This window comes from Cololabis saira, chromosome 14 (assembly GCF_033807715.1).
Source record: "Cololabis saira isolate AMF1-May2022 chromosome 14, fColSai1.1, whole genome shotgun sequence".
Lineage (NCBI taxonomy): Eukaryota > Metazoa > Chordata > Actinopteri > Beloniformes > Belonidae > Cololabis > Cololabis saira.
Genome location: NC_084600.1, coordinates 15381476 through 15393948, shown reverse-complemented (window position 1 = coordinate 15393948; position 12473 = coordinate 15381476). Strand labels below are relative to the sequence as shown.

Genomic DNA, 12473 nt, shown 5'->3' with positions numbered 1-12473 from the left:
AGGCCATTAATTTCCTCGCTGGATCCAAAAATTGGATTATTAAAAAAAAGTTGGGTTTTATACAAAGCTGGAGGTTGTAACTCACTGACAGTGATAACTTCTTTACGTTTGGCAGAGCTACAGTGAATAATTGAAGCGCGTTTAATATGAAAGTCTATTGATTTATTTCTTTTCGCTGAATTAAAAATGTGGGTGAAATTTGTCAATTGATTTTTATGCTGTAAATGGTCCTCAAAGTATCCATTGAGTCATGCTTACAAGTAGAATATTTGTGCTAAATCTGCTTCCAGCAGTCTGCATTTATTTTTACCTTACAAAAGAAATAGTTTCGACATAAACTTTGTGTCAGCAGCTTCACCAACAAGGCCAGCTCTTGTGTTGTGCGTTTGACAAGGCAGCATCTCGATGCCACATCTCTAAAACAGCCGTCTTGCTTCATTATCGCTGAACAAAAGGGACGAAGTTCTTGAGCAAGTCAGGGATCGACATCAGTATATCACCCTGAGTGCTTTTGTGCCAATAAAGGATGTCGATATCAAAATTTACTGGATTATCATGTCACAACTGCATTGTTTCAGAGTGTTATTTTTAGCTCTTGGTGACAGTGAAACAAGTCAAAGTGCACAGAGTAAATGATTCACCATGAATGCTGCATTTGGGGAACAGTGCCGGAATCAAGATGCATCACAGAGCAATCCTCAAAGTCCCAGGATGCGTCACAAACGGAAGAGAAGACAGTGTTTAAGCGTGGAAGCCCCGGCTCGTTGGTATGCACACTGACGAAGCCTTAAAACATCACAAAATCAAGACCTTCTGCCTTTGATTAAGGCTGGAAATTCAATTTATAGATCATATGAGTCAGCTGAAAAGTTCTTTATATGAAGAGGTTCAAGAGGGCTCAAAGTCGTGTATACTTGGCCCATTTTGTAGCATTGCAGAATGCAGGATGTGACATTCCCGTATGAGAAATGAGAAAAATCATGATAGCTCAGTGAGAATACCAAACGATCAGGTGGAAAAACCACAAGTGTGAACTAGCGTCTCAGAAGAGTGCTATGTAAATGTCACAAGCCACCTCCGGAAATGAGCAGCTTCCTCTTGGTCGCCTTGACTATGAGCTCAGGGTCGATTGTTGATGCATGATTTAGCACTCAAATGTTACACGTGTGCCCATGCTCAAATACTAATCTATGGAGATGTCATATAATAACTTAAAGAGTGGTTTTCCCGTGATACATTTGCATGTTATAGGAGAGTGGAGTTCTGCTTAAGAAAAGGGTTATGAAACCGATGTAGGTAGGGGAACAATGCACCACAGTCAGCATGTACACAGACTTCCTCTTAAACTCACACAAGCCTCCACAGACAGACACTGTGGAAAAAACTATGAGTTTAGTCTATACAATCTTATCTCGGCAAGATGTGTAACAGCTCAGTTGCTCCACTGACTCTGAGAAGCACAATGGAAAACATGGCAGAGCTTACAGACGATTAATCTGCATGAAATATCAAGATAATACCAAAAAAAGTTAAAAAGTAAACTTTTTAACTAAACTTGCTACATAAAAAATATCTCAAAACTGCATATGATCAACATCTAGATGTCCACTAAACATTCACTCTTAAATTTTGAATAGTCAAAACCTACTAAGCAACTTAAAGCAACTTAAAGCAGACAAGCACACGACATAGATCAGCAGTACTTTTCTGTTCACTGAGCTGGTCACGCTGACACATCTTACCTTCATAGCAGACACATTCAGGCCTAATCTGGGCTACTTATAGCACTTATGGCTCAGTTACAGCGCCGGGCTGGTGCTGGGAGCCAAATGTGGACTAAATTTCATAAGGCACTTTTGGTAAAGCACGCGGCAAAGTTTGTGAGAGCAATACATGGCGCCAAAGACCTAAAGGAAATGTATCACGTTTTGCTAATCACCTTTCTGCGGCACTCACTCATAATTAACACATTATTTTCTAAAAAGGGGCTATGCACCATTAAACCTGTCTGTACCGTGCATCATGTGACTTTTTTTAGTCAGACTCAGCTGTTTTAGGGCAGACCGCTGCTTCATACATGGCTGCATAAAAGACTGCAGATGTCTCATTTATTTTTGCGTCACAACATTTTTCACAATGTAATTTCCTTTCACACCTTGTGGTGTGTTTTAGTTTTAAAAGTGCAATTCCAGTAAGTTTATCTATTTTTAGCAGAAGCAACACCTCCAAAACTGCTCTCACGCATATACAGTACCACTTGTACTTATGTCACTATGATCTCAGTCGGTTGAGGACAGCTGAGATAGTCCTGGCCCAACCCTGGACCAGTCCTGGACCAGTCCTGGAAGTTAAGGAAGAACGATGAAGCACGTTTTTCTTTCAATACTTCACAAGTCACAACACAACACTAAAAGACGTGAGCACATTACTCCGGTCCTCTATTCACTCCATTGGCTTCCTGTCCATTTTAGAATTGATTTTAAACTTTTAATGTTTGTTTTTAAAGTCCTCAACGGCCTTGCCCCACCCTATTTATCGGAGCTTTAACGGTGCGTGAGCATGGCAGGGTGCTGAGATCCTCAAACCAACTGTTGTTGGAAGTGTCCAGGTCAAAGGTCAAGCGCTGGGCTGACCTTTCGATTGCCGCCCCCCCCCCGGGCTCTGGAACAAGCTCCCCTGGTAACTCTCTGACCTGGGCCTTTTTAAAATCAAGGCTTAAAACCTATTTATTTAGAATGGCTTTTAATACCCAGTAGTGTGGTGACACTTTTTACTCTTTTTCTTTTATTAGCCCTATTGTATCTGTAGGAATTTTTTTTTTTCTCGTTTGTATTTTTCCAGACGAAAGGAGGGCCTTTTTGTCCCCCTAAACGTGCCCCAAAAGTCACCAAATTTTGCACGCAAGCCAGGCCTGGCGAAAAATGTGATATTTCATGGTTTGCATTAATGGGCGTGGCCTAATGGCTCAACAGCGCCCCCTAGAAAACTTTGTGCCTCAAGCCACACAATACGGTTTGACGTACATGCACGAAAATCGGTTCACACCTGTATCATGTCGCAAGAAAAGTCTCTTGGTGCCATGGCCGAAACGGAACAGGAAGTCGGCCATTTTGAATTAATCGTGTAATTTTGGCGCAATTTATGCCATTTCTTCGGCCGCTTCTTCGCCCGAACCGTAATGTGCACCCAGGTGTGTTATACATCAAAATGTGCGTCTCCATCCTGCGACGATGCGCATTACTTTTCTCAGTCAAAAGCGTTACTGTGGCGACGATAGACGCCAAAAAGCGCGCCCCCCCCCCCTTCATCTGATTGGTTCAGACAGAAAAAACTTTGTGCCTCATGCCCCACAATACGGTTTGACGTACATGCACGAAAATCGGTACACATCTGTATCATGTCGCAACTTAAAGAAAAGTCTCTTGACGCTATGGCCGAAACCAAACAGGAAGTCGGCCATTTTTGAATTAATAGTGTAATTTTGGCGCAATTTATGCCATTTTTTCAGCCGTTAATACGGCCCGAACCGTAACGTGCACCCAGGTATGTTATACATCAAAATGTGCGTCTCGATCCTGCGACGACGCGCATTACTTTTCTCAGTCAAAAGCGTTACCGTGGCAACGATAGATGCCAAAAAGCGCGCCCCCCTTCATCTGGTTGGTCTATATTTGATAGTCCCTATTTTCTGCCATAACTTTTGAATGGTTTGACATAAAGACTCGTGGGTGGTGTCATTTCTGATATGCCCGTCCATCGCTGCTTGCAGCTTTAATTCTATTTATTTTTTGCTCTGTCTTATGATTGTATGTTGTATTTCTCTATGTTTTATTCTGTAAAACACTTTGGTGCACCTAGAGTTGGCTGTAAAGGGCTATATAAATAAAGTACATTTACATTTACAAGAACCAAGTCGAAAATACTGAGAAAAGTATGATACAAAAATGGTTAAAACTAATAACAGGCCACACCATAATTTGTCTGAAGGACAAATGGGTCACTTGTCATCAAACATGAGAGGGTTTGTCGGGTTGGTGCGGAGCAGAAACCGATCATAACAACTGATCATCCCTATGATTCTTAGTAAACCAAAAATTATACAAGATCGATCCTCTCAAAAAAAAGAAGGCGGCTCAGTGAAAAGTTCAAAGGAAGGCCATCATGACACTTTCAGTGTTTTATTTCATCCCACTTTATTGTTTTATTATCAAATGAACAGCAACACACTGATTCCAAATCTAGAGAGGAGAAGCTACAGATGTAACCTGATGAAGCTGCGTTGCATCTCAGCGGCATCAGCTTCCAAATCTGAACATCCGACACGAGCAGCAGAACCAGAGAGCGAGGCCACTGGCCGTGCAGCTCCTATCTGATTACTCCGGTTCTGGGTCGGTCAGAAGGAAATCTCCTTCAGAAAAAGCAGAAGGGCCACTTCTCTGCGTGCGTGTGATTCACGCTCGCCACTGCCTGAGAACAGACCCTCAGACACAATGAAGCTGTTGTTCCATGAAGCAAAGACCTGGTCACTTATTTGACCATTATTCCTTCTTCCTCCTCTCCTCCCAAACTCAAGGTTGTTTCAAGCTCAGCCTGAAACGTAACACATTCAGCCTGGTGGCTTACGTTACGCAGACACGTCTGCACGGATGTGAAAATGACCGCGACAACAATGACTCAATCAAGAAACTGAGAACTGAACGTTGCAGTTCAATCAATTCTTGATTTAAACTGCAATTCTAACGATTTCACACACTATTTTATTTTGGAGTATTAACACACATCTTCCACCGTTTTAAACATTCCCTCATTCCTTATATTTCTGATATTTACAATGATTGTAGTGTCTGTTTACAGATGTTGGTCCACCATCAACAGCCTGTCACTAAATATGTTTAGCTGTTAATCAAATGCTTCAAACATGTGCAAATGTGAAAATACGACAAAGCCCAGCCACCCATCTTCTCCGCAGTGGTTCTTTAAGCCGGAGCAGAGACAGTCGAAGTGTAAACTATCAAAGCTCGGACAACCTCGGGCAGTTTTGAAGATGATGAGAAAAAAAAAAAAGACCCAATTATAGAGATACGCTATCAGGGAGGACTTTTCAATACTTCTGCCCTCCTTAGAAAAAGAGCCATTGCTACATTTCCATCTACATGTCATCCATTACAAGGGGAACAAAGAAAAAAAAGACTGTCGAAACTAATCATAGTGCTTTGAGATAACTGCCACTGGAAACAAAAGGGGACAATTTCACATTATTCCAGATACCTGGGAGACCGTTTTTCAGGCACGATGAACATGGAAAAAGAGCTTTGTGTGAAATGACACTGTTCAATTCATTAGAGTATATGTTAGAGCCTCTGACAGCAGGAACTTAAATGATCATACACCGTCATATTTATTTTGCACTACAGTGGCACTAAGTTGATGGTTGTGAATGACGACAGGAATGTATTGAATGAATAAGAATGTACTATTTTATTTATTATTCTACCTTTCTAATGTGTACAGTACATGTGTGCACTGAATGATTACTGTGCTATGACGATAAATCCTTAATTTTATTCTAAAGGGACGTAAAATAAATTGAAGTTTATGTCATAGCAATGCAAACAAGTTTCTACTTGAAAAGGAAGCTTGATATCTTTCTAAAAACATAATCTTCAACTTCTTTCTTTTAAATCACAGCCTTTAAAAAGACTCAACTCAAAAACAGGCTTCAAAGCCTATTTGAACAAATTAGACTATGGCTTCGAGCCAAATTCATGGGCATGTGTTTGGGAATTAACTTCTGATCTAAGACGTTTCGTTTAAGATCACAAACACAAATAGCTGCCAGAAGATGTTCAATATTTTTTATAATCCATAAACTAGTCAGACACCAAAACTGCTGGTTTCCTGACAACTTCTTCAAAATGAATGAAAAGTATCTGGAGGGTGAATCTCACCTGAATAACAACCCTGAGCATTTACTTTAAAAAGTGGAAAAGTACACATCAGTGGAATTACAATTGCGGAAAATATTACGACCAAATGAAAAAGTGGTTTATGAGTCATTTTTGACTCTATTGAATATTTCCTAGCAGTATAACTACTACTAATGCCATTTAGCAGACGCTTTTAGCAATTGTCATGATTCATTTGGTCAGGAATAACTCATATCAGACCTCAATCCCTACATTATCCTGAGCATAATCAATAATAATAGATACTTACAACTAATGGATTTATGAAAAAGTTATTTCTGTAATTTCTGTAAAGACTCACCTAGGATTAAATAGTCAGTGCAACCACAATACCTCATAATCAAACACTGTAAAACACATTTCTAAGACAGTAATACAAGATGTTTGAAGAAAATACGAAGACTATTTTGCAAATTTTAAGAAAGTTTTGCTTAAAAAAGACAATTTGGTGTAGATTTAGGAATATTAGCGCTCAACTCTAGAGGGGCAGTGGAAAGCTTCTATGGTGAAGATGATTACCGGGTGTTACCATTACTTTAGCCTAAATTATGGAGGTGTACTGTTCAAAACATCATCCTCCAGACCCAAGCCCATCTGTAGCCACTAGAATACCCCCGTATAAGAAGAGGGAAAAACAGACACCATGTAACAACACGTGTCCATGAAATACAAACTGGAGATTATTCTAATCTCAATTTCTAAGAGTTAACAGCAACAACAACAACAACACTGCAAGAACACAGTCTTACCAGAAATATTTGTTTAATTTCTAGTTCAAATGTCTCATTTTTAGTCAAAAAATCTCATTACACATAAAACAAGAGTCATTACCAGAAAAATAACTTATTTGACAATTTTCACCTGTTTCAAGTAAATTTTCACTTGAAATAAGTAGAAAAATCTGCCAGTGGAACAAGATTTATCTCCTCATTACAAGCAAAAAAATCTTGTTCCACTGGCAGATTTTTCTACTTATTTTAAGTGAAAATACTTGAAACAGGTGAAAACTTTTGTTTTTTCCAGTGATGGGTCTTGTTTTAAGTGTAATGAGATTTTTTTGACTAAAAATGAGACATTTTAACTAGAAATAAGACAAATATTCTTGTTAAGATTTTGAGTTTTTGTAGTGTAAGGGCCTTGTTCAGGGGCCCAAGGTGGTTCATCTTGTCTTGTAGTCCTGGATAATATTCCAATTGTCATGATTCATTTTGTCAGGAATAACTCAGATCAGACCTCAAGCCTTACATTATCCTGAGCATAATCAATAATAATAGATACTTACAACTAATGGATTTATGAAAAAGTTAATTTCTGTAAAGACTCATCCAGGATTAAATAGGCAGTGCAACCACAATACCTCATAATCAAACACTGCAAAACTAATTTATAAGACAGTAAAAAAAAGAGGGGCTGGAACCCGGGTCCTCCAGACACAAGCCCACCTCTGTAGCCACTAGAATACAAACACCGTGTAACAACACGTGTCCATGAAATACAAACTGGAGATTATTCTAATCTAGGGTTGCCACCTTTCAGAAATAGAAATAAGGGATGCTCCGATTTCAGCAACGCAGACCCCCAAAAAAGGGACATCCCCAAAACTTCTAAACTGCATAGAAATGTATTTATTTTATATGAAAAAACTAAATGCTTTGATTTAAAGTTTAAAATGCTTTAATAGCATTGAACTTGCATGACTGTACAGACATCCAACCATACTAGCAACTGAAATATCCTCCTATGGTGTGTACGTCCATCAGCCCAGATGTAGAATATAACCTACAGGTGAAGGTCGGAACATTAGAATATGGTGTAAAAGTTAATTTATTTCAATAATTCAACTTAAAAGGTGAAACTAATATATTACATAGTGTCATTACATGCAAAGCAAGATATGTTAAACCTTTATTTGTTATTATTTTGATGATTGAATTCTTTATTGATTTAATAATATAGATTTTTTCATTTGGGGTTTTCATAAACTGTGAGCCATAATCACCAACATTATAACAAATAAAGGCTTGAAATATCTCACTTTGAATGTAGTGGGAAATAATATATTTGTTTCACCTTTAGTTGAATTTACTAAGAATAAAGTTTTGAAATTTAAAAATAAATTTTCCGACCTTCACCTGTATATTATTACATCAATAAATAAGAGCATAATATGTGTCCGTATTTGTTCAATACGGAATGCAACTTTTAATTCCCAATTACGGAACAATTCCGTATTTTAAGGGACGGGTGGCAAGCCTATTCTAATCTCAATTTCTTAAAGCTGATTTATGGTTCCGCGTTACACCAACGCAGAGCCTACGGCGTAGGGTACGCGGCGACGCACACCGTACGGTGTGCGTCGCCGCGTACCCTACGCCGTAGGCTCTGCGTGGATTTCACACTGAACCATAGTTTAGGTTTAAGAGTTAACAGCAACAGCAGCATGAGCAGAGGTGTGATCAGCTGGTGCTGCCAGCAGAGGAGCTGGTCTGGTGTCAGACTCACGCCCTGGTGCTGGGGAAGCCCATGGACAGCAGCACGTCCAGCGTGGACCCGTGTTTGATGGTGGCGCTCCGGCTCTGCCGCTGCCTCCGCGGGGTCACTTTGGCGTACAGGTCCTCCTTCGCGGCCATGCCCGGCTGCTCCATCCGCTATCAGGTCCACGACTCCTCCGGCAGGGGGTTCATTCATCAACGAAGTGCTCAAATAAACCCCTGTATGTGTGTGTGACTGAGGGAGAGTGTTGGTTGGGCGGAAGCCTGCGTGGATGGTGGATGGTTGGAGTCAAAACAAGGCAGGCGCGCTCTCGGGAAGTGACTTGTGCGTCTCTGGCGCGTCCTGCGCCGCGCTGGACATGTTGCGGTTCCGTCCCAGCCTCGCATTCGCTCCTCAAAACTGGAAAAAAGGCGAGCTTCCTCCCTGGGAAAGCTCTCACTTATGAATGGACCCGAATAGCGGACGTCTCGGGGTGCACGACGCTGCTGCTGCTGCTGCTGCTGCACTACGGGAGCGCGCCCCCTTCAGTCAGAGGCGCAGCGCGCTTCTGTCAGAGGACAGGAAATGCCAGGGCTTTTTCTTTTTTTATGTTTTATTGAACACTTGAATATTGTACAAATCCTTGAGACCAGTGGCGTCAATTCAGTGGAAGCTAAGGTATGGCAAGGTTACGAGTCACAGAACTTAACTAGAGTATCAATCAACACGTCCAGCAAATACTCATCACAGAAGTCTGCTATGGAGCTTATCTGTGTGGTCAAGAAAATTGGAACTTTTTCAAATGCAGTCTCGCTCACTGCAAAAACTCAAAATCTTACCAGGAATATTTGTCTTATTTCTAGTTAAAATGTCGAATTTTTAAGTAAAAAAATCTCATTACACTTAAAACAAGATTCATCACCAGAAAAAAATAACTAAATAAATAATTTGACAATTTTCACCTGTTTCAAGTAAATTTTCACTTGAAATAAGAAGAAAAATCTGCCAGTGGGACAAGATTTATCTTCTCATTACAAGCAAAAAAAATCTTGTTCCACTGGCAGATTTTTCCACTTATTTTAAGTGAGAATCTACTTGAAACAGGTGAGAATGGTTGTTTTTGAGTCTTGTCTTAAATGATATGAGATTTTTTTTTACTAAAAATTAGACATTTTAACTAGAAATGAGACAAATATTCTTGTTAAGATTTTCAGTTTTTGCAGTGTATAATAACTAGTGAAATCAATCATGTTGTTCTGATTTGCATTTGTAGTTATTCTATATGTATTAAGTAATAGAATAATCAATACAAATAGACACAGAGTAATTCCATAAATGTATTTAAAAAACAAACATTTACATTTTCCCTTGAAGCCAAGGTGTGGCGGCTGCCATACCTTGCCATTCCCAATTGACGCCCCTGCTTGAGACATATAAAAACAGCATGTAGATTTATAAGGCACACAACACATTCTGGATATTGTACGCCAAAACCTCCAGACACAAGGACAGTTTCTTCCCCCAAGCTGTTGCTCTGATGAACTCTCACAATTAATAGAGTCTCAGAGAAATCAATCACTGTGCAATAACAATAATAACAGTTATTATAATAACACTATCACAAGCTGTAACAATGCACCTTCCAACAATAATCATGTCTGCCTCATTCTGCTTCACCTTTCACTTTAAAAAAAAAATTGTATATGTTATTTGGAGCCGTCATTATCATGTCTACCTCTTACTGCTGCACCTTTCAGTTTTTTAATTGTATATATGTTAATAAGTGCCACATTTGTTTATTTACTGTTTGCTATTTTTAAATCTGGGTACAGTGAGTGAAATAACCGGAGTCAAATTCCTTGTCGGACAATGTTCAAACTTGGCCAATAAACCTGATTCTGCTTCTGATTCTGATTGCAACAGTAAACGTAACAGATAAGTCAAAATTAAAAACAAAAAAAACTAAAAAAAACAACTAAATATAAAACAAGTAAATAAATAAATACAATTATAATAATACAACATGAGAAAAACCATGAAAAGCATTTTCAAATATCTTAAGATCTATATAGGCGTATAGGCGTAGGCGTTTCCCCATTTGCATGTATGAATAAAGAACTTGTCAAGGATCAACAGGTTATTGAAGACAAAGTCAACTATTTTATCTTCGAGGGTGGTCTCAATTTTTTTTATTTTTGTTGTTTTTTTATTTTTATTGAACACTTGAGTATTGTACAAATACTTGAGGCATATAAAACATATAAAACCGCATGTAGATTTATAAGGCACACAACACATTCTGCATCACTGTAAGAGTGCAACAGTAAATGTAACAGATAAGTCAAAAGTAAAAAAAATAAATATGAAATAAATAAATACAATTATAATAGTAAAATATGAGAAAAACCATGAGAAGCATTTTCAAATATCTTAAGATCTATATAGGCATTAACGAGCTGTTTACCTTTTTTTTTTTTTTAATCAGTCTTAAGACACTGAGATGGTTGTTTATTAGGCTTTTAAAAGCTGAAAAGTTTGGTTTTCTGTTTCTCCATTTGCATGTATGAATAAAGAACTTGGCAAGGATCAACAGTTTATTGAGTACAAAGTCACCTATTTTAACATTCGATGGTGGTCCCAAATATAATATCCTTTCTTGTTAGGAAATGCCATAACTTTTTTCTTTTCTTTTTACTGAACACTTGAATATTGTACAAATCCTTGAGGCATATAAAACATATGAAACAGTATGTAGATTTATAAGGCACACAACACATTCTGCATCACTGTAAGAGTGTAACAGATAAATTGTAAAGCAAGGACATAAACAAATGGCCAGTCAATAGTAAAAAAAAAAAAAAAAAAAAAAAAAAAAACTAAATATAATACAATTATAATCATAAAATATGAGAAAAATGGTGAGAAGCAGGGGCATTAGTCATTTTCAAATATCTTGAGCTCTATATAGGCGTTAAGGAGTTGTTTAGCATGTTTGTTTTTAAAGAGGTCTAGAGAGATTATGTGTTCATTATATTTATAAATATATTTGAGGGTTATTTACCAAAGTTTATAGAACTGTAGCCTAATCATTTTCAGTTGTAGCATACTTTTTGTAGTAGACGTGTTGCTACAAACAACGTCAAGGGAGTAATGGGTTAGATTTTGAATTACAGTACTTCTTCAATAGTACTTTTGATTTAAACTAGTAAGAAAATAAACAACTTCATATAAAATAAATAAATACAATTATAATAAAATATGAGAAAAACGGTGAGAAGCAGGGGCATTAGTCATTTAATATCTCTAGATCTATATGTGTTAAGGAGTTGTTTACCATGTTTGTTTTTAATCAGTTATCAGTTTTATAAGTTGAAAAGTTTGGTTTTCTGTTTCCCCATTTGCATGTATGAATAAAGAACTTGGAAAAGATCAGCAGGTTATTGAGTACAAAGTCTCCTATTTTATCTTCGAGGGTGGTGAAATATAATATCCTCTCTTGTTAGGAAATGTGCGTGGCCGTCAAACACCAAAGAGGCGTGACGACGAAATTAACACACGCTGTTGACGGTGAAACTTGCTGTGGTGCTATTTAGGCAGTGTTAATATTTTATTTTATTTATCGACCAAAACCGGCCGAGCGTCAGGGTGACACGGTAAAATAAATTGGTTGCACTTCCGGTCTGCGATTTGCAACATGCGCAGTGGAGCGCAAGGGAACCAGCACGCCATCATCGGTTGCCGAGGTAACTGACATCCCCATAACTATCTGACTTCATCATTGTTGGAACACAATGTCAGATTAAAGTATTGATTTGGTTAAATTCACCGTCTCCCGGTATTCCTTCATTTTAATATATGCATTTTATTTTGAAATTCATGCACTCCAGTAGTTGGCGTTTTATTCCCGTGTGAAATAAATACTGTAAAGGGATTTTAAAAAAAGATTAAGATTAAAATTAATGTATACTTTTTTTTTAGTTTTATCCCCGATTTTTTTTTTTACCCATTTTTTCCCCACTATAACGTCTCCCGTCC

The 12473-nt window shown here is 38.1% G+C and overlaps 1 protein-coding gene across 1 annotated transcript in view; it reads right to left on the bottom strand.

The window, feature by feature from the left end:
- The window catches only part of ubash3ba (ubiquitin associated and SH3 domain containing Ba), a 34939-nt gene extending 25964 nt beyond the window's left edge, over positions 1-8975 (bottom strand). The window contains exon 1 of the mRNA XM_061739887.1: positions 8469-8975. Within this exon, the coding sequence (XP_061595871.1) occupies positions 8469-8611 (143 nt within the window). The 5' untranslated portion in view covers positions 8612-8975. The remainder of the gene's footprint in view (positions 1-8468) is intronic.
- Between the last annotated feature and the right edge of the window lie 3498 nt (positions 8976-12473).